Below are 23,964 nucleotides of genomic sequence, written 5' to 3'. Positions count from 1 at the left end.
TGTTTATCAAATCCCATCAAACTTTATTTTTTTTGCGTTGACTCATCCCGCTGCACACTGAACATCATGAAAATGACTGATTGTAAAAAATACACATCTATGGCAGTGACACCACCTGAACACGTGTACATCGATGTAGGCGTGTCATTACTCCAAAAAGATCACATTCTCAGACGTGATGCGTGAGGCGACGCAGCCGTCACATGTACAGTAAAACTGCAGAGGAGCCTACTCAACAACACAACAACCGTATTTTACATGGACTGCCATCTATACAAAAGAAAACGTGTGTGTATATACGTTGGACGTTTGTATTTACAGTGTTTGAAATGGACTGTGTGAGAATAGTGACACGCGTGGTTTCATTTTAGTTCTTGAACCATGTTTTGCTTTGTGGAAAACCACGATCCAGTGATGAAATGTTGCATGCCATTAATAATATGTCTAGTTCACATCATGCAACATTAAATACTGACAGTAAATATAATATATCAAGTCATCATAAAGTTATTGCACAAGACAAAATTCTTCCCTGTAATAATGTTTTACTCACACATACAGTAATGTCACTAGATATTCAGTACTTTGCCCCTTAACCTGGATAAAACATGTTTCATTGGCACACGTAGCATCATAGCAGATTTAGACTAAATTAGAAAAATATCTATGTATAGTTTGGGATCTTATATCTTTATAGGAGAGGTATTTATTCTTATTTAGCAGTGTTTCCATCAGTATACCCAACATTCAACGGCTTTGTATCAAAATAGTCTTCCGTGACACCTGACTCGTTCACATTCCCCCTCAAAATACAATCTTCTCCAGCGTCTACCCTTTGGCCTTTTTACCTTATTTAAACGTATAGCATTGTAATACTGGGATGTGATAAATGCAGTCAAGTATAATTGTCTCTTTGCTGCTTGATTTCTTTTTTTTTCTTTTTTTTTTACTTTAGGCTTAACACACTTTTTTCTGTGTTTGTTGATTAGTTCATCAGCTGAGACGACCAGTGGGTAGAGGAATCATGCGTTCACCTGAAAACATAAAAGCATTATTTACACCTGCACTGTTGTTTAACAATCCTCTATTCATATGCATGGCTGGAAGCAACAAAAAAAAAGTTCAGATTTATATTATGTTTAAACAAAATGCATTTCATATACATGTCTCTAGAAGAGCAGCCTATAATACAAACATTTATGTTGTCACTTAAGATGAACAAGAACAAATACTACAAAGGAGATCAAATATCATCTGTTATAAACCTAATTCTCCAATCATGTAATCCCAAACTGATGTGATATACAGTATATACATATATATATATTTATATATACAATATAAGTAGTTTAAATTAAGTGATCTATTTGAATGGTTGATTTAATTCACAATAATCATGTGTATCAGTACATCGTAACGATGCCAGTTGTTGTCGTCTAGCTCCTTACTTGGCACAAACATGTCCGAGTATATTCCAACAATACGCACAAATTCTGCACAAAATGCAGTGTGCTTCATTAAAATAGTGAACATACTGTGGCTGAGGATGTTACTCGGAAAGTATGACTCTGCTCTAAACCGACATGTTTACACTCCAACAACTGGGGCTTCAGCAATTAAATTCAAACCCTCATAAATCAGAAGTCTGCACAGTTTGACCAACTTACTTATCTAACTGAGGAAAAACCATCGTCAGCAAGTTTCCCTTCACACCACGGAGATTTTACGGCTTAGTCCCCGTGTTCTAAATAAAAGAACACAATGTAGTGATTATTTTGTGCAAATTCATTGCAGCTCTCTTCTCATAATAACTCTAATACCCTTTTTTTTTTGGATTGTGTGCACATGTTAAAACACATCATCCTGGCAAATAGCTATAAGAATAGTGGCACTACTACTCACTGCAGGATGAAGTTACAAAATGTTCTCCTCTCTGAAACCTTCCTTGGTTTGTTCAGCAGTTACCCATCACTAAAAACTACCAGCTCTCACTGGATCAAGACCATTTATCTGAGAATAAAGTGAAGTGGCTAAACCCCCAGCTTCAGTTTAACTCTTCTCAGAATGAAAGGTGTAACCAAAAAGCATTCGGAGAAACAGGTCGTCGTCAGAATCTAATGATTCAAGCGGATTAAAATCAAATAACTGAACGATTTTCCGGCAGATCAAAGTGACACCTAGTGTGCTTAAACAACCACTTGTGCTCTGCTTCAGCAAGGCGAGGAGGACATTTGTTCATACTCTGGACACTTGAGGAGGGCAGGGTAGTTGGAGGAGTTCATCTGGAGCGAGGCCTCGGAAGAGATGGAGGAGGGACTGCGGCCTCTACCAGCCCAAGCGTCAGGGTGGAGGAACTGGCCGGAGTAATCAGAGCAGTTGCTGAGGCGAGGCCGGTACATTTCCTCTGCAGTGTAACGCTTCATGAACAGATACACGGACATGACGCCCGCTGTCTGGGGAATATGGAAGCAAACGGACACAAAGTTTACTCTTGTCTCTGTGTGTGTGCAGAAATATGTGCAAGCCTTTTTTTTCACTAAATACTGCAGAGATTGTTTAAAATAAGTGGGTAAATTCAGTTCACTTTGAACACATATCAGCTACTTTGTGTACAGTAGATGTTTCAACCTTCTGAAGTTCAAACCAATCATCAGAATGTGGGAGAAAGGAGATTTAAGTGACTTTTTAATTTGGCATGGTTGTTGGTGCCAGACATGTCTGTCTAATTATTTCAGACAGTGCCAAACTGGGTAAAAATACCCTCAGATCACAGTAGAATGACCAGGAAGAAGACAGAAAGGCAACAGTAACTCTAACCAAGGTGTTGCAGAAGACCATGTGTTACCTTTGTGTAACACGTCTAACCATGAAATCAAATTCTTCTATTAAGGGTACCTAATAACGTTGCTTATTACAGTATATACATATTTATATGTACATACATATATATGTATATATATATATACATACATACATACATACATATAATAAATATTATGGTATATAAGAATGAATTATTGTAAAACAATTATAAATGATGATAATGCAGTGAACACTTGACTTAGTGTTAAAGCACATGTTATTTAAATAATATTGTGACCATAATTAGTTAAAACAAATTTAGAGGTCATTTAGAGATACTGGATTACAGCCTTTCACCCGAAAAGATATATAATGTTTGATGAAAAACATCTCTCACATATTTGTTGTTTTTGGATAAGCGATAATGGTGTCTTCTGAAAAACTAGCTGTGAGTTATTATTGTTTGTTATCCAGATTTTTTGTGGTAAAGTTACCTCAGTGAGCAGGAAGGAGATGGCAGCAAAGGCGAACGACCAGCCGTACTTGTAGCTGAAGTAGGCCTCGTTCGTTTTGGTCCTGTTCAACATTTCGTCATTGATGTTTGAGATGTACAAGACCAGACCAACGACCAGAGACAGACCTGGAAAAATGCATTTTGTTTCCTTTAGTTTTTTCATCTCCTTAAAATGTCTGGTATCATTCTGGAAATGTTGAGTTAAAGCGAAACTGAGTACCTGACAGGATAAAGAAGATTCCGGAAACAAAGGCCAGGATGGTGCGATGTGGTCGGATGTGGCCAATGTTACTGAGCACAAAACCAATGAACATGAAGAAGAGGCTGACCAGAGGGAAAGGCGTGGCAGAACGGATCATTTCTGAAAAGAGAAAAAAGGAATCCAGGACAAAAACAGAAAATAAGTCATTAGTCTGTTGGACTGAAAGAGGAAAAATGTTCTTAATGGCGTTTGTTTTTTGCATCTGTAAAATGTTCCACTGATGTTTGATTGGTTCTTCATAGATTTAACATTTTGAGGGTTTAGGTCATGGTTCCATGTGAAGCTCGACTTCCCTACTGTGAATAAATGCTGCAGTTGTTCATAGATGTAATGGGAGCCTGTGGTATTTGTTTCCAGACTCCGACTGTGACACACATTACACAAAATGTCACTCCTCCGGCTAAGTCGACCTGACGTCTAAGGTCATAACCCTAATAGAACTGCCTTTTCCACTTGTGGGCTTGACTTCTGATTGGGAGGTAAACTTGCCTGTTACACTCTACAGCAGCTGTTGTAAAATAAGAATATGTGGTGTATATATATATATATATATATATATATATATAGTATATATATATACATATATGTATTATAGTAGAACATCTGGACTACTGTACTAACAATATCAACAATATTTGCACTATTTCTGTAATCCATGTAAATCCTTATTGTCTTTCTTTTTTTTATTTCAGGAAGTCTTACTCCTTTATTTTATTTTATTATTTTACTTTCCAGATATATTGTCACACAGCTCTCTCTGACTGTATTCAAAGCACTGCGACACAGATATGTTTGAAATGTTGGACTGGAAGGGCTGCACTATGAATAAGTTTGACTCAATTGACATGATTCTCAGGTCAGAATGACATTAACAAAGTAAAATAAAGTAATCATCTATGCACTGAGAGTATCACAGGCCAGGAGAAGGGCTGATGGCAGACGAGTGCTCTCTCAGTGACACCTGGTTTTGACTGATGATTCTTACACCAGTCAGCAGTGAGGTTCATTTGGAGGGTGTCATTTTGCCCCGAAGACCCAGACTGTCTCCTCATGCTGCACTGTGCAGGTTCCCTGTCATGTAGAAAGAGTCACTAGTGCAGTGACAGTGACACCATGAACTCCCATCCTTGTACACTTTATTGCGTCGCTCTCTCTGCGATTCTTCTATTACTGGACATAAATCAAAGAAAGACTTGAGCCACAAGTCAAATGAAGAAAATTTGTTTCACAAAAGACCACGAAGTCTGTCGCTGAGCAACAAAATAAAGCTAACCTTTATATTTGAACCCTCCGCCTATAAGGTTATGTTGACTGACATTTGTGAGCAAGGTTATATAAAAGGTTATGGGCAGATTTTGATGACATTTTCTAGGAGCTCACGGCTGCTTTGCTGCCGCTTGATAACGAACCTTTCAGTTGAATGAGCCCAAAGTTTCTAACTCTACAATTTGAGTCCACGGCGGCCAATTCTGTGCACATTCAACAATAAAGTTTCACCAAAGCGAAAACAGTGGAGTGTGAACAGTTACTTACTGAGAACGCTAACAGTGGACTCAGACGTCATCTGGACATGAGTGGGCATCACATACTCGATGGTGAAACACCGTCCTTTCTCCTCCCCTTGAAATAAAAAGAGAAAAAAAAATTACATTTTAAATTAGTTTGAGGGTGACAATTTTAAAAGAGTGTGAGACAAAGAGCACGTTTGATATTGTACACTCCATCTGCTGTTGGTGTTCGTACGACAAACGCCCTGCACTGCAGTTTGGCACCTTGCTCTTCATCACTGAAACCATAACACAAGTACACAGTCTCTCTCTCTCTCAACGCATAAGCAACCTCACAATCAATGAGGTGCTGGAGTAGGTGATATATCTCATGTTTCTGCAGGTGTAATCAGTTTTCATAATGCATGTTACAGTATGTGTTGATGATGAACACTGGAGCAATGCAAACCAAGAATTTGCATCAAGTCAGGTTCAAATTAAAATATTCTTTAATACTCACCTGTTCACAAAGGATTCTAACATCAATTTCAGTCCTTACACCATATCATATAGTCCTATCATTATGTTCTATCCTTACATTATTCTGTTCCTTTGTTTGTTCTTATTTTTCCAAAGTATTTTCTAAATTATTATTATCATTATTGTTCATTAATTGTCTCCCGTTTTAGGCAGACTTATATATCGACAAACTGCACAATGCTGTTGTCCTACATTTTGACAATGATAGTATTTTGTGCCCTCGATGCATCATCATGTTGTTGAAGGAGAAATGAGAGTAAAAACCAAAAAAACATCAGGGAGTGTGTTGTTGTTTTTTCTTTCTCTCTGTTTTGCTTTTCACATTAAATTTGCACCTAATGGAAAACACTCAATGGAAAACATCCTCACACTCACTATCAACCTGCATGTAGTGTGAGGGAATGTCTCCCATGTCTCCCAGGGGTTTCACTCCCATAGGTTATTAAAATGTTAATTATGAGGCATAGGATTGTGGTAGGCAGTGTTGTTGCTGTTGCTTTTTAAATGATCTCTGTAGAAGGCCATTACACATGCTTTCAACAGATGAAGATAATGACTATCATTGAAAAATTCGATTATGCTTCAGTCTTGGAGGACACGTCTATTACAGTGGGGTGATGGGTCATTTGTAGCAGAATAGATTAAAAGTACTAAATAACATCAAGGTTGCAAATGTGATTTTAATGACGCTGATGTTTACCCACTTTCACACTTTGCCCACACAACCTTTTTTAAGACGTGCACCTGTCAACTTTAATGTATTAGAGGCCAGAAACACATTGACTTACACTCTGAGCCTTGACCAACCAAATTTGAACAGTTAATGTGCGAGCCTAAGCAAATACTTGAAAAAAGTGAAAGAGATTTACTTGAGGTGTTTTTAGGATAAAACATTCCCACAGCAAAAAAGGTCAAGGTCACACTTGCTTTGGCATTTTGCCTTTGACCACCAAATTCCAGTCAGCTCATATTATAACATGTTCGTAACATATGGCATATCACATGTTAATTCCACAGATTCATATTTGGGTCCATGTGTGTTCTTGAGATATCATGATCACAAATATGGGATGGATGGACAAACTGAGAACATTTTATACTACTGGCAACAGCTGAAACAGGAAAACAAGCAGAATTGAGTTTATTTCGTCTTCGTCTGCCATTATATTCATAAAGCTAGTGCTGGTTTTGTAGGTAAAGGTCTTCTACATTAAAAAAAAAAGACACTCTAACATCACACACCCGATGAACTCGAACAAACATCAATAGCAACCAAAAAACAACACACACACATAAACCACGTTCATGTCCTGCGGCGTAACAACATACTGCGAGAGTGTGCAGTAATTGTTTCTGGGTCAAACACTATGCACCAGTTAAATGGGCAATAAGGCCACTCAATTGCCCCCCTAAAACACACGCACACTGCACCATTTGTCCATTTATAGCAATGGCACTAACATTATGTGACCAAATCACAATTTCACTGGCTACACATCCACCACAGCTGAACGATTACCCCGTGAAAGTGGAGAGAGATCTGCTCAGTAGTGGCAAAGGGGTTAATGGAACAAATTAGCAGTGGGTGGAACAATGTTCCATGACAATTAAAAACTTTTTACAGGTTTTTAGTTCATGAACAAGTTTCATCCTTGCTGTAGGATCATGTTGAAGTTAAAACACCTCAAGTATAAAAGTAACAAATCACGTCATGTTCTCATCAGTAAGTGACACAGTCAGTTGATTCCATTAAGTGGGCACCTGGTTCACTCTGGGACAACACTTGTCTCTGTGTCTCAAAGAAACAAGAAATAAAACGTGATGGTTAGTTTTTATCAAGGCCTCGGGGCATGGCTTTATGAAGTTAGAGCTGCATGGGGAGGAGCAGTGCTTTGGCACGTATAGTGTAAACATGCTCTCTCTCTGGGAATACACCATCCTTTGTGTAATGCTGTTGTTTTTCAGTTTAAACCCAGTAGAGGAAGAATGCAGGAGGTCAGAAGAAGAGAAGATAATAACAAGCAGTGCCTCTGGTTCCACAAGTAAATAATTGGGTAAATAATGAGGAAAGTAGTCTTGCTGTTGTATCTGTTAACTGGAGAAGATGTATTTGACACTTCCAAGGGTACAGCAGAGTGTAAAGGGCAGCATGGAGATAAAACACTGAAGGAGAGATGCACAAGAGCTTTACAGAAGAGAAGTTTAAAATCTAACGCTCACATTTTGATGAAGGATATTTAAAGTGCTGAAGTGCTCTACAGATATCAAATTACTCTTGCACGTGAATAGGGTTTATTCACAATCTGAGACATAAATCTTAAACAGTTTACCTAAAATATTACTTCTGGTTTTGCCATTTTGATTACATTTGACTAGAAAGAGTCTCTAATTTGATCAGCAATGTCCAGGGTGTACATCGTCCTTCACCTTATGTTACCTGGGATTGTCTCTAGCCCCCCTGACCCTCATGAGGAGGATAAAGCAGTAGACAATGAGTGAGAGTGAGTCTTGAAATGTTCTAAAAACTTCACGTCCGTCGAGATAAAATGGAAATCGGGGTCAAAATAAACCATTTCATCTGTAGGACTTCAATATAGATGTTTCATATTTCTAGCACACTCACCGACCAAGAAGCAAACCCTCCAGAGACCAGAGTGGAGGGACATGCGTATCTCCGTGCTCTGATTGAGAGGAAGAATAACGCCTTCCTCCAGGTAGAGCCAGTAGTCGGTGCTCACGGCGATCCCCAACAGGCCCAGGCCGCAAACGGCGAACACGCTGCTTAGCAACGTCAGCGCCTTCCTGCCACATAGGCTCATACCACAGCCTCAACAGCAGGGTGGCGCAGCTGGCAGAAAGGGGAGCTAGTAGAAAGAGGGAAAAAGAGAAAGAACATCCTTACCAACGTAATCACTTTGGACTGAGTCCTCTCCTGAGAGAACATCCAACTGCCCCTGTGGTAAACAAGGCAAGTGAATAGAAGGTGCAACTGTGGAACGATGGGTGGTGGGGAAGAAATCTGAATTCATTTTGTAAGGTCACGACTGAAAATGCAGATGAGTTGGTAATGAAGGGACAGAAATACATTATATCTGCGTATAATAGCAGATCACACAATGGAGGAATTTATGCCTCTTAGCTGAGAAAGAAGCCTGGGAAAGATTCCCTCTCTTCAAAGTCTCCTATTAGTATTGAAATAACCACATTATGCAGGGCCAACAGATTAGATGGGGTGAAAGAACTGCCATATTCTACCAATCACGCGACAAATGATGTCAAAAAGAGAACTACAAAACCAAGAATTTTCCACCACGTCGTCTGCCACAACTCCTATTATCCTAATATCTGACATAAATCCACTTCCTCACATCAAGAGGCAGCGTTGCAGATGGAGTGCAGTACGTGTCGGCATATGAATGTGTGCACTTGACACACAAAACGATGAAATTGTTTGTGTCATCGCTGATGCCCACATTTGCCGGAAGCTGGTATGCTGGAGAGCCTGGCATGAGATACACGGTGAAAGGAATTGATTTTACATAATGACTTCTCACCCACTGGGAGAGTGGAAAGATGGAATGAATGAGTGAATGGATAAAAAAAAACTTTTCTACTGGATTTGCTCTCTCAATGGATCAACTTCTCATATCATTAGTGGATGTAAAGCCTGGAGAAGAACAGAGATGGTATAGCTCTCCACACATCTGTCAGTTTACAGAGCACTTGAGGTTTTGAATGAAGCTTCTAAGAAGATGCAACTAATTGCTGCACGTTTTCAGCACTAAACATGTTTACATTTTCTGCCACTTGTATAGTGTAGCTCATACTGCAACTTGCAGGCACAGGCTGTATGTCCTTTATGCACAATACACATTTACGTTATACATAGGCAAACAATAACACCAAATGAAGACACAAATGAACCAAGTGTTCATTTGTGTGTAGCGCAAGTGTATCGCGGACGACACGTTTGCACAAGAGAATTTAGCATTACTCCAACTACGCAACGGTTTGTGCTTTCAGAAAACAATCCCACAGTTGCACATAAAAAGCCCACATTGTGGTTATTATGGTAGCTGGCGAATCAGTATCTTTGTCTCCAGATAGGAGAGAGTACATAGTTTCCATTTTTTGTCTGTTTTTGCACATTAAGACAAACATTTTGTTGTAAATGTGTTTTATACTGTTCAAAATTCCTATATAAAAATATAAATTGTTAATACACTATTTTAGCATGCAATAAATTGTAAATAATTGCCAGATATTCAAAGTTATTCTGGAAAAATAGTTAAAAATCACTTATTCTAAGGGCATTTTTCTGGCATGTTTGGGGGTTAAAATAAGCAGGACATTTTGAGGCTTAGGTGTTAAAGTGTTAACAACATTTGTACAAGTGAGTATGCAATCACTGGCCACTCTATTAGGTCCCCTGCTTGCTGCGATGTGATTGGCTGATTTGATACCATGTATTTTACCTGTGTAGATTATTTATAAACATACGACCTCAAATCTCATTCCTCTATTGGGCGTAGTGTCCCACTTCGATAGGTGATAAATCCTACAAGTCGACTGTTGCAAGTGTAGCATAAACTAAAATAAGATACACACACACAGTCTAATTTATCTTTTCTATTGTTCCCCCTTTTTGTCCTTGTATGACATTTATGTCCACAGTCAAACAATTTTACTATGTCTGTGTAAACTATGGCTTGCAATAACAATGAAAAGAGAACAGAGTATTTGTTTTTTTTTTAACAAATAATTGTCTAACTGTGCTTCTTAAGGCTGAGTATTCCTTCTAACAATGAACCACGTGTCAACACGTTTTAGACCGGAATTCATGCATAAACAACCAGTGTTCACCACAGCAAAAATAACCAGCCATAATGAGACATAAACATCATTAAACCTTGGATATTCTTGACTCTGGTGCAATCAGCCATCATGTTTTACAGAGTCCATGTAGTGGTTCTATTTTCAGTCATTTAGCTTTATATTTTTTCCAGTCATACACACAAAGCAAGAAGCACACACTGATGTCCTGATTGCTCTTATATGTAGGCTTCCAAAAATAGCTTCTTATTACTGAGAAAGGAGGTATTTATGGCTGACTGCACCTTTAAAGTACCCACAGAAATAGACCAAGATCCTGTAATAAGAGTAGAGTGTATCCTTAAAATAGCCACAATGAAATCATTAATATTGATGTTATAATACTATATGGGTTTTAACTTGAACTTTAAAGTTGTTGCATATTGTGTTTTCATTAATATTTAAATGCTTGTATATACGACATGATTTGCGGTAATATACCTGAAGACGATCAGACAGATATCAGCGCTTTGACACTAACGTTATATTCACTGTTATGCTGTAACAGGCTATGATTTAGATCAAGAGAAAACAAATATCTAAACGTATTTCTCCAACAGAATCGGGACACTACATAGATATTTAACCAAGACTGGTAGAAATGAAATCAACACAACAGAGCAGAGCTACACAGAGCTATGCTGCATGATGCTTTGGCTGCCTCATAACAAAAGCTTTCTAATGAAGATTACGCCTTTAAATAGTACTAAAATAAAACTAAAATAGACACTCACTCGTTTCCATGACTTCAGAAGACATTGCATTGACTTGAATTAATTTCCTGGAGACTAACTCTAACCATAATTACTCGTGCCCTAACCTTGCCCCTAACCTAACTTGTCCTAAAACATGTCTTAACCTTAAAATATAGTCATTTACACTATCGGGGGACTTGATTTTTGTCTCCATAATATGACTGCGTAAACAGATTTAGGTACGCACAACGTAAAGAATACCAAGTACGCACACACAATTTCATGAATAATAATAACTCTTATCCTTGTTCTGGTCTCCCATGGATTATAAATATCCAGCTGTTTTATTGAAACATGTTTCTCATCAGTTTCACACAAAGCACACGCTCTCCTGCATAAACATCAGTGTTCCAGTCCACTCATGCCCACATGGTCAAAAGAATCTATAGAGGCTTTGCATTTGTTGCTGTATATATATACATTTTACTTTCCTTCACATAGCACCTGGAATACCCACAACACACTCATTTAAAATATTTCCAACCACTAATGTGATACTGAACAGTGCCACTAGGGGGTCCAGAGGCTGCACTGACACGGACACCACTGCGAGAATAAAGGGCACATAATCACCAAAAGTAGGGCGTTCCTCCTCTTTCTGCTGTGTAAACATCGTCCTGACCTCCTATTTAAATTTTTTATTTAAACAACTCACAGCTAAAAAAAAACACAAAAAACACTCTCTTTGCAAAAAAAAATGTGTGATACAAAGGCGAGGGACACAGAAAACTGTGAAATATCAAGGCTGCTAAAACACAATTAAGACTGTATTTGTGGTGTGTAATATTGCAATAGTGCATACAATTCACTGATGATTTAAAATAGCAAAGATGGGAATATAACAAATGTATATTTATTTATGTAGGTATGATGATGAACTGTGGATTTGGTTTTCTATCTGACAATAAAAACTAAAGAGCCATGGCTGCTCAGTTTCCCCATAGTGTCAACAAGGTTATCAATTGTATTTAAAGAAACAAAGGAAAGAAAGAATAAACTGGACTGAAATCTGTGTCCCGATGACCACCAAAACCTAATCTCCCATAACCATCACCTTCATCGCAAAAACAACTAGTTTTTTAGTTATGTTGCTCACAAATAAACTAAAAGACATATATGTTCCCCACTTGGCAGAGGAAATAAGAGGATCTCACTTCAACCGGACCTTAAAAATGTTAATATGAGCTGAGCTGAATATGACGGTGGTTTTGAGGCAAACAAACGCACTAATTTGAATCTGGCTGGATCCTGATGCAGACAGGCAACAGTAAGTGTGGGATTTAGACGCTGTTGTCTGAGCAATCATGAGTTATGTCATCGAGTCACAAACACAGCTGCGGGGGGACACGGAGTAGAGAAGTTAATTCTTTTGATGGCATCTCCTGTTAATGCTCCATCTTGGTTTAAACGTAAATATTGAACTGAGGCTTGAATTCAAAAGTTATGCCTCAAAAAATGATGTATCTAACCCTGATTGTTTGGTCCTAGTTCAGGCTATGCAGGGTTCCAAAAATAATACTACTAATAATAATAATAAACTTTATTTGTATAGCACCTTTCATACAAGGATTGCAGCTCAAAGTGCTTCACAATTAAGGGAAAATAAAGTTTAAAAAGCAAATACAACAATAAAACACAACACAGGGTGGAATAAAACGGAGCTAGTTGAGTAGACCGACAGGTCTAACAGTCTATTGCTGAAAGTAAAACAGACACTGCTCGCCGTCTGCCTGCATTTTAACTGATCTGGATGATGTCTGAGTCAGGCATGCATGTGAGATTAAAATGACTAACCAGTGACTCCTCTGTGCAGCTGTATGTTGGTCTAATTTTACCTCTGCCCTCCGTTGACATCATGCCCAATGAAAATGGGAAAACACACACAAAAGTATCAGCCAAATCCCCGCTGGAGGCTACAGACAACTTTCAGAGCATCATCTGGCACAAAGAAAGAGGTGCTGGTGCAAGCTGTCAACACAGAAGAGGAAGTGGAAGTGTCGGCGTCATATACTCTCACCTTCTCTGCAACTTAGAGTCATGGGATGTTTGAACGTTGCCATACATTTTTGGCACGTAAACAGAGGAACCCAGTGAACCCACTGAAGAAAAGCGTTCTCTTTATTTGCTTAAGTGCAGGCTGTGACACACAGTCCTTCTCTCTTCTGTAAAGTCAGATCCTCTTAATTAGTTGGAGCAGTTCTGGACATAGTCTTTCAAGCCTGCTCCAAAGGTAGTACTCTTTTTAGCAAATAGTTTTGTCCTCGAGCCGTCATCCCTTGCATCATCATCCCATCATATATGCTATCATGAGCAAAAGGGTTTATGGGTTGTCAATCTTTTTATCTTCTCCTTGTTTGATCTGGTGAAGATTGTAAATGAATGACGGCAGATATGCAAAACACAGAAGAACCACCTTAAATTACACATCATCACTACAAAGGATAGAGACAAGGATCCTAAGGTTATTCTTCGCCATGTTTACGAAAGTTCAAATGTGATAAAAACCCAAGTGAATGGCACTGCATTGATCTCTTTCTCTTTTAAACTCTTGACAATACCGACCTTCACCCTTGGTAAACTGCTGTGGGATTCATACACAACTCCTTATATGGACATCCTGGGTGTGTGTTTATTATAGGTCACATATTCAGTCTTCTTATGTGTTGTTGAGACAAAGTTATGATTCATTTTATATTAATTTTTTAAGTAGTGATATAAAGTAGCAATAATTATGCTGAAGTCACAAAATTGGACAGTTTTTTTCATTTCTTTTTGTTCATAAAAACAAATTTCACAAATCAAAGCCAATTTTAAACATTTTGAGTACTGTGCTTGCTCTGGTGTGTTTATGTAGTTGGTGAAAATTATAATTTTTTTTAAATCAGAATGTCTTGTTTGTGCTGAAAAAAGGGATATAAGACACTTTATATTGCACATTCTTATAGCCTCTGTATAAACTGTACGTTTAAATATAGTAATAGGAAACAAAGCAGCCTAAATGCTCTGTGTTCTAAGGGTTAAACTCCCATTATATGTGCTTGACTTGGCACTGTCGCCAAGCAACACTTTACAGGGAGGCCTCCGAATTAGTCAAGCACGCATGAACTGATGAGTGAGTCCCAAAACAAGGCTCCCTATCTGGTAGTGTATTTTACATGATGGGATGGAAATACAGAGGAAAAACAAGTTATATAACATTGTAGAGCCACACAAGCAGCAACATATTGCCAACTCTAATATTAGCATATATAAATAAAAAGTGATAGAGTAGATGTGATTACATGCTCTTCTATAATGACATCACTAGTCCATATCAAGGAAAGACATCTCATGAAAACAGTCATTTACATGTTGAGGATAAATCTCACCAGGATGTTTCTCATCAAACAATGAGCTGCAGCCAAGAGAGTAGGCTGGTGCTACATGGAATGATTATATGTGATGCTTAACACCATTTATTTCATGGTTTACACACTAAGAATAGTGGAGTGAAGATGCTGAGATGTCGTTAAAATGTTGCTCTAATGCTCCCAGATAATCAAATCTAATGTATCTACGACACAGACAAACACAGACCCATATTTAGAGTTTTACTGTTTTACTGAAGACACTAAGTATGTCCATGTTTCTCAATCTCGGATTTATCTCAAACATTCCAATTAGTGGCTGACCTACAGCTCTGTTTTCCTGTTAGCAGGAGGGACAAATTGGCAAACTGTGGATAGCGGTGTTGCTGACTTATAAAGACACGGCTGTGGGGGAGAAATGGATGGTGACTGTATGATTTTAATGACACAAGCCTGTGGTAACACAGACTGGGAATCCTTGAATCTCTGAGAGAGAGGTGAGCCATTATCACCGTCCTGCTGTGTCAGAATTCACATACCACAAGATGAAAAGTGTTAAAAAAAAGAAAGAAAAAAAGAAAACACTATTCCTACTCAGTAGCTAATTATGTGGTGCAAGTCTCCAGTTTAGACTCTGAGTGGGGGAAAACATATGCTATGAATCCACAACAATGGATAAACAGTATAATATCAGCTTTAAATGAAACTGAAAATATCCCCCAAACAGTCTTGGAGTCCCACTCACATTCTACATAAATATTTAATGTGCACAGTATTGCACAGCGACTGGAGACCATTATCTCCTGTAACTGTAGAAAAACAGTCCTGCAGCCCACACAGTCTCTAAATGTGTGCTATAACTGTAAACTCAGCAGTGGACATCAGCCAAGTGAGCCTGTGGGCTGGTGCACACACTTTCCAGGTGAAAACCAAAACTGTTGTTGTTATCAAGTAGTGAAAATGGAACTGATTCTCATGTTTTTGTTTACTTTCAGAAACATTTAAAAACACCTGATCTCCTGGAAAAATCTACTCTAACACTAAACTAATTCAGGCGTTTAAGCTCATTTTAAAAACAACTGTACAGCTGTAAGTGTGGGGTGTCACTGTGTGTCTATTTGTTCGCTTCATGCTCTGTGTTGTAATCTGAGCCAATTGTTTGTTATTCCTGTCCTTTAATCCGTGGCGCCAGCCCAAATCGCTGTCCATGGTGCTGAAACAACACGGTCAATAATGAACTGTGTCCATTCAGCGTGTTGATAAACACCAGTGTGTTGTTTGACTTATTAAACTACAGAAAATAACACATTTCACAGCTCTACCTTCATCCTCTCAAACCACGCTGTTTCGTTTCAAACAGCAGATAGATGTGTGTGTAAAGTTACTTAGATTCATTGGAAGAAAAGACAGCTGTGCTCCCGGTTGTAAACTGTGTACTTCACAGTGTAAATAAAGCTTAGTCAAAGTGACATTTGAAGCTAAAACATACGCGACATGAGTACAAATAACGAAGATATGTTTTCCAGCACTCATTTACGCTTACGTTGACGAATAACATGGATCCATTACCTTCACGAAGAAGACTCGGTGAATAAAAGCACAGTTTATTTCTCTCCCTCTTTCTTGTTCTTCTTCTTCTCCTCTCTTTTCTCCGCGTTTCAGTGGGTCCGTGTTGTCTCGGGTTAGGAGCGCGCTAAAGTGTGTGGTGTTCTGGACTCGCGCACGACTGTTACACATTATCATTGGCGTACTAACCGCGTGGCGCGAGGTAGGCACGTGATACCCTCTACTCCAATAATGCGTTGCCGAACGCATAATATTGGAAAATTACACTCACTGACCACTTTATTAGGTACACCGGACACTTAAAGCTCCAGTGTGTTTTTAAATGTAGGTGAAAATGTAGATACCACTTGATTGTTTGAATTATTATTATTTATTTTTTTTTCAGAACAAGCCATTTATATTTATATCAGAAGCTGGATCAGCTCTGTTGAGGCTGCCATTTTGGACCACTGTGTTTTTACAGTCAACTAAACATGTTTTGAGTTTTGATGCTAACTGAAGGCAACATAGGTTCTCCAACACACATGAAAGGGGAGGGTGAGGTGAGGAATATTAATCCACAACATAAAACTTCATTAATAAATGTTGCTACATTTGAACCCTTTAACGCAGAGTGTATCGCAGTAATTGCACGTGAACACCAGAATTGTGGTTATTACGGTTGGCCTGTTTTTGCACATTGATACAAAGACTCCAAAATGTTGATCAGTTGTTGTTGTAAATATGTTTCATACTGTTGTTTCTCTTCATTTTAAATTGTTAATACACTATTTTAACATGCAGTAAAGTGTAAATAACTGCCGGATATTCAATGCTATTCTGAAAAAATTGTCAAAAATCACTTATTCGGAGGATATTTTTCTGGCAATTTAAGGGTTAAAATAAGCAGGACCCTTTGAGGCTTAGGGTTGAACACTGTACCCATAGGTGGAGTTTGTGGGGCGTGGAGGACCCATGCCCCCTAGTGGCGAAAAAATAGTAACTAGCACACACTGGGGGCGGTTGTTACGCTGCTGGTTGGAAAACCTGTTTCTCTTTTATGTAAATAACATTGCAATGTTATTTATTACTTTAATGTGAGCTTGGCTCCAACGTTACTCATGGAACCCAATGTGTAATTAAAGTGGTCAGAAAATGATTAAGCCTGTGTTGTCTTATCTTTATCGCAAGCTTGGTATCCTAAATTCTGTATCTTTATGTCACAACAACACCATGTAATCATAATTGCTATAAAAACTCAGCTGCCTTCATCTTCCTCTTTGCTTATGCCCATTTTATGGTGTTGATTGGTGTTTTCTGTGGTTTGGTTTGGATTCTGTGTGAGGTGTGAGTACTGTGTCAGGGAAAATGCGACCACAGGGTCATTCAGTGGCACACTGGTTGTGTTTGAATTGCTACTCCTACATACAAGGCGTCTGTGCAACATCTGGTTCTCCCTTCATGTGGAAACAGATTCAGTACTTGTGTCTGTACGTGTGTCCTCATGAGGCCAGGAATGCTTTAAGGCTCCGGAAAATGGTGACTTGACAAATTAAAGGATGTAGCCTAAAGCGAACTATGGATTTTGGTCACATGTTCAGTGAAGTGCAGATTTCTCTGAGTTGCTCTCAGACTGAGCATATGGACTTTTTTTTGCCATTGAGGTGCATCTGGTGAATGATATGCATATAATTATGCACCACATTCTGTTCCCAGCTAATCAAGCAGCAAAGAAGAAGAAGAAGACATGCACTTTTGCATCACCTCTTGGTTACCTCACTGACAAACAGATGTGACCTCTTCTATGCCATTTCTGCATCATTTCTTTTTCTTTCAGAAGCTTATTTCTCAAACATTACATCATTTTTCCACTATCACAGAAAATGCAATACTTCTCTTGTGCTGTATCATCTGCTTTAGCCTGCAGCAGATTTCACACACCTTCACGGTGAACACCTTCAGGGCACATACACTTCCCTGGCATCTTTGAGGAAATCGGGAAATCCTATGCGCTTAATGACCAAAGCAAGGTGAATTAACATTGTTCTTTAAATGATTTCACACATATTTATATGCTTTCTTACCCTCTTTCATTTCATTTATTTCATTCCTTTGCAAACATAAACCTTTCAACCAACACTCTGTCTTAGTCATTATTCACATCACACTGCAACAATAATCCATCTGTTTTACTTAGGGCTTGAACAGCTTTCATAATATGGCTGTATACGTCTTAGCTCTGGCAGTTTCATAACAGATGAGGTCATTCTGAAGTTGTGTGCGTGTGTGTGTGTGCGTTTGTCTTATTGTGTAATTGAGGGACACTGAGGGAAACCAGTGGACTGAAACATATAGGTGTAAAACAAGCGCTCACACCAGCTGGGTCCACAGTCAACATACTGCGGGGCTTTCTATAACTGCATGGCAGCTGTATGAATTATCATAAATGAACACACTGGACAAGAAGTGTCGGCTTTGTGGCAACATTACAAATCAAGGGGGGGGGATAATATTCAATTAACAAACTGATTTATTTGTATTCATTAAATGTAATGATGCATTTTGTCAAAATGAAGTCAAACAGAAGACACATTCACATTTAACAACAGCAGAGCAAATGAAAACTTGATAAAAACTGTCTCAGTCACTTAAGATAATGTCAGGCAACCACCAGTAACTAACTATAGCTTCATTTGAGAAAAATAAAATGCATCAACTGAGCTGCTATAAATACTATTTATAGCAAAACTCCAGTTACTATTAGTAACTGGAGACAGAAGAAAACATTTTTGAACACTTTATGACTGTCTTTGTTGAACAAAGTGAACACTCACTCACTCACCTTCTACCACTTTATCCTTCATATGAGAGTCGTGGGGCATAGGGCAAAAGGCGGGGTACACCGTGGACAGGTCGCCGGTCCCGAAGTGAACACACACATTTTCTTTTGTTCTGTCCTTCTTTCAGCCTTGCACCTCACTAAAATGATCAAACAATATATAAAGTTTGAATTATTTCCATACAGAAGATCAAGAGTCACTGTTTACCTTCCTCATACTTTCCTCAAAGTTGCCACATGATGCTGGTATGAGAAGAAAAATTACTGCAGATGCAGATTTACTGCATCCATCTATCTATCTATCTATCTATCTATCTGGCAAAAAAAAGTCTCTAGGTGCACACCTCATTTTACCTTTTTTTATTAGCATTATCATACATTAGGTACAAATGTGACAATCAGTTACAGGGTAAGTTTTGAAAGGTTTCAGGCTGACGAGGGAAGAAAACAAACATACAACATCTGCAAAATACAGTATATTCCTTCTTCTACAGTCTATGTCGGCATCTACTGTAAATCATTGGTGTTCAATGACGGGGGAGGCTGAGGTTATGAATTAAAAAAAGGAGGAGCATTACAGACCGTGTTAATGTGTGGGTTCAGAGATAAGGCATTCCTGCACATCGCTGATACTGTGCTCTGTACAACCACAGACATGGCAGTGCACTGTCAACTATCTCATTTCACAGCACTCGAGGGAGGGTAATGATGAATTTGCTACAAAGACAGAGGATTCACCGAAAAGGGAACCAGAGCCCAAAAGGAGTGTTGTAAGAAAAGAATATCATAACAGGACCCCCCCCCCCCCCCCCCCCCCCCCCCCACACACACACACAAATGCCACCAAATCTTTAAAATGATATCAATGAATCTTTACTTCACCTGCATTCAACTGTAAACCAAAAAAATAAATAGACACAAGGTATGACACTAAAACATTTGTGTATTGAGTGAATCTGATGCCAAAATGTGTGGCGTGAACTGCTTAAGAAAAGTCAACTGCCTTCCTGACTAGATTTGAAAGGTGAAAAGAGGAGGAGGAGGAACTGTCAATGAGGTGGATTGACTTGGCCCAGGCACTGAGGAAGGAGGAACGGAGATGTACATGAGACAACGAGGGAGGGATGGTTCAGTGTTCAATGAGGTACAGTATATTTGTCCTTCAAAAAAGAAAAAAGCCCTCGTGAATATCTCGTTCTTTTCTTTCTTAACCTCATACATCACATAGCTCTGATACTGTCGATACATTTATTAATTAACTGACATCATTCCGTCATTATAACAGGCACAGGGAGGTAAAGGAAAAGCGAGCGGACAAGGTTATTAAGAGGCAACGGACACGATGTACATTGAAAATACATAGGATTTACTGACCAGATGATGGACCACATGTGAAGAAAGTGTGCAGGTGTGATTTTTTTATTTTTTTTTTATTTAAAGATTCTTTTATTTACATTCATGAGGACTGTGTGAGAAGAGAGAATTTGAAAGTGAGTAAATCAACAATGGTGATTGTGTGGAGTCAAAATGGAGAAAAGTTGGATGACATAGGAAAGGCACACATGGGGAGAGTATTGATCCTTTTTTTTTTTACACTCACTGACTGTGACTTGATTTTCTGAAAACACTCCCAAGAAGAAAGACGTGAGATTCTGTTAAAGGGATGGATTTAAGACGACTAAGTCAGCAAACACAGAGGTGCAGGTTAAGCTCAGACGAGGGCCAGACTGTTGCTGACTAGAGTAGAGTATGCTCAAGGAATATTTTCTTTACGTTTGGGAAATTCTCTGTGGAAATTCAATCAAAAGGTTGAAATGATTTTCAGACACAAATTCAGCCCAAGGACAGACAGGCAAGATAATAAAGTCTTGTGTACGTACATATGAGGAGTAAAATATCAAAGTGACTGGCATATTAAATTGTTCTGACACTGCTCCAGTATACTCATGGCGTCATGCTAGCACTGTATACAGTATGTAATATGGCTAAATGAGTGTACATCAGGTGTGGCTTTAGGCCGGTCTAAGCCTGTACAAAGAGAAGCTGTCACGCAAACAAAGTCATCCACATGACTACAGCTAGTGCAACGCTGCTATTATTGGGATCTGGCATTTTCCAGGTTTGGCACATGCTAAAAGGTCATATATACGACAGGAGACATGGCAGGAGAGGATGACTCTTAGAAAAACACGGAGAAAATATAGCATCTTCATCAGTTGGATATGAGTTCTCTAATGTAATAAAGCATTTTTTTTTTTTAAACATTCCTGAATTACACAAGCGGGAGCCAGAGGACTAAAAACAACCACAACACTGACAGAAACTGACAACGGCCAAAAAAATAACATAATAAATGGCTAGATTTAACGTTAGAACAAACTGACAACAACAACACAACATTTAAAATAGAACACAAACTTCATTCATGAGACACTGGAGAGCGAGTGGTCCCACTGGCCAATAAGCAGTGTCTCTGAGTCCAAATAGAACTAAATCAATAAGATAAAGAATTAGTAATTGTATTGAAAATTAAAAAAAAATATTGAATCCACTTCCTTCAGTCCCTGCGATCAGTTTTTCTTTTGGCAAAACCACTGTTGTCATGCACTCTTCACGTTCACACACTGGCTAAGCATTTTATTACTGTTGTTAATGGGAAAAAAAACAAACTCCTAGACGTTTGGAACCCAATATAATCGACATAAGATATAACTGAAGTTAACCATGACCATTTACTTTTCCAAAAAGAATGAAACAAACACAACCGATGACTGAGTGGAGCGTCACTTTTGTACGTCTGTAATTCTTTGGGGTTTCATACTTTGTAGCATGCAGCATTTAGCGTATCACGTGCATGAATGATACCTACCGACAGCATGCAGATACGGAAGAACAGTCAACAGCCAGACATGCACTCATTTAACACACAATCTGCAGTAAAATCATTCAATATTATGGAGCTAAATCTGCCAACACAAGTAGAAGAGATGTTTTACAACTGGCTAAATCTGGACTTTATGTAAGACATCGAGTTGTTCAAACAAAGGTGATCTGTACCTGGTTATGTTTCTAGTCGTTTTATACATAGAAATATTGGTGGCTCTAATTCATGTAATAAAAGCACATTCAGGTGTTGGTGTAAAAACTGTCACTTCTTATACTCTTTTTAAATAACTGTTTAAGGATTATGTACAAATGAGTTCGACACTGATTAAACATTAAACTATTAATCTGAACTAATTGCGTCATGGAAAAGAAGATGAGTAGACGTGAAGCTGAAGGATTGAAGAAACAAAAATAAACACGATAAAAGTAAAAGTCATATTTGGCTAATAACGATTACGTGGACAAACTCCTAATGAGTTTGTTCTACGGACAAAATAAATGTCAGAAGTAGTTTTTTTATTTGAAACGTCTGTATATGAGAAATCTAAAAGATGTGGGTATATGATACTGTATGCAATTAAACAGTGCACGGTTAATACACAATGATATCACTGATAACAAAATATTAAGAGTTTATTACAATGTCTTGCTCTGTTCCTTTTAAGACATTTATGACAAAGGGAGGCTCTGTAACGGGCAGAGTGGGAGGCGTTAACACAGACGAGAGTTAAAACACGGGAGACTGTAAACTTTTCAGGTTAGATATTTAGGGTATCTATTGTGCCACTGCCCACATACAAAACTAGTCACTGTTGCTTGTGTGTCCACAAAGTTCTGGACAAGGTAAGTAAGGAACCTGCAGCTTAGTGAGGGCTAGAGAGATCATTTTGTGGATCATTACTTTCTAAATCTGGTAAAAATACATTTACAGGAGCTAAGTTAAGTGAAGTTTTGATACAAACCTATTACATACATGACTTTCCTTTTGTTGTTGATTTGCTACGCACACTTCAATTTGAGACTGCCTAGAATCAATTTGCACTAAGGCAGAATATTACACCACCACCAAGAAATTAAAGGGGGAATTAAACTGTAAACATAATACGGGAAACATTGAAATACGAGGTGCTGCTTTAACTCCCGCATCACCTGTCCTTCATATTTGGCTATATAGCATCTACACTGCATTATATCTGACTTTTTCCAGTCATCATACAGTAATATATTTATATATATGTATTTTGTCATGATTCTCCATACAGAAACAAACTGAAACTGAAACCTACCAACTAGATCTGGATGCTTTGACGTTTAATCCATTAAGATTTGCGTACAGGTATTCCCTCTAGAATAATCCATGCCTTAAATAATGTTTTAAATTGACTGCACGTATACTAGTTTCAACAAAGGAAGCCTGACAACCTTCTCTCTCAGTGCCTCCATTTAACTTCAATATAACCGTCATGTTTAAAAAAAAAAAAGAAAGGACAACATAGTCTACAGTACATGCTCATTATTAGACTAAAGGGAAGTATTTCTTCCTGTGGCAAGAAAAACAATCTAATCTATGTAATCTGATAAAGTAAAGATATTGTGCAGAACAAATATGCATGTCCTAAATGAATAGAACCAACACATTATTGATCAAGTTGTGGTCAGATGTTAGATGTACAGTTGGCTTAAGTGGGTGGCAGTGAGCAGGGAGGTTCCTCATGGGGAGGTAAATCCCATCCGTCTCATACGCTGTTGCCGAGCGATGGGTGAACAAACTGCAGGTTGATGAAAGAGAACCCTGAAAACTCAGCCTGGTCAATGTTGGCGATAACCAGCTCATCCGGTGGTGTGAGCTGTGGCTGAGTACGTGTGAAGAACTTGTCAAAGTTCTCTGCGGCTTTGCCACACTGGAGAGAAGAGGAGACAAAAAAAGAAGGGTAGGGGTTTAGTGTCACATGATATGGAGAGTGCATGAAGGACAGACGGACACAACAGTTGGAATACAAATCAGGAGCACTGGCATTAAGTAAAGGCAAGCACATTGCAATTCTAAGAAGACAGGATCTGCTATTACATCAGAATCAATCATCCATTCTTGGGAAATGAGTGTAAAGTGTAGGA

General features: G+C 38.5%; 2 protein-coding genes across 4 annotated transcripts in view; both read right to left on the bottom strand.

Annotated features, from left to right (window-relative positions):
- LOC131466426 (voltage-dependent calcium channel gamma-5 subunit-like) lies at positions 1-16,313 on the bottom strand. 2 transcript variants are annotated; one of them, XM_058639636.1, is made up of 8 exons: positions 16,149-16,313; positions 8,229-8,469; positions 5,112-5,198; positions 3,537-3,677; positions 3,297-3,442; positions 2,242-2,453; positions 1,668-1,744; positions 1-1,034 (listed from the first exon to the last, which is right to left on the bottom strand). In XM_058639636.1, exons 2-7 carry the CDS (start codon positions 8,422-8,424, stop codon positions 1,708-1,710), a joined length of 819 nt encoding a protein of 272 aa, XP_058495619.1. In that variant the 5' UTR covers positions 8,425-8,469; positions 16,149-16,313; the 3' UTR covers positions 1-1,034; positions 1,668-1,707. The 2 variants fall into 2 exon arrangements, with proteins under 2 accessions (XP_058495619.1, XP_058495618.1); XM_058639635.1 differs by having other exon boundaries at positions 1-1,744.
- A 4,224-nt stretch (positions 16,314-20,537) lies between these two features.
- Positions 20,538-23,964, bottom strand: part of prkcaa (protein kinase C, alpha, a) — a 112,314-nt gene continuing 108,887 nt past the window's right edge. For both annotated transcript variants that reach the window (XM_058640183.1, XM_058640184.1), the window contains one exon: positions 20,538-23,750. In XM_058640183.1, coding sequence (XP_058496166.1) covers positions 23,586-23,750 — 165 coding nt within the window. In that variant the 3' untranslated portion in view covers positions 20,538-23,585. The remainder of the gene's footprint in view (positions 23,751-23,964) is intronic.

Source organism: Solea solea, chromosome 10 (genome assembly GCF_958295425.1).
Source record: "Solea solea chromosome 10, fSolSol10.1, whole genome shotgun sequence".
Taxonomy (NCBI): Eukaryota; Metazoa; Chordata; class Actinopteri; order Pleuronectiformes; family Soleidae; genus Solea; species Solea solea.
The sequence above is the reverse complement of the archived record's forward strand: the minus strand, read 5'-3'. Positions and strand labels throughout refer to the sequence as shown.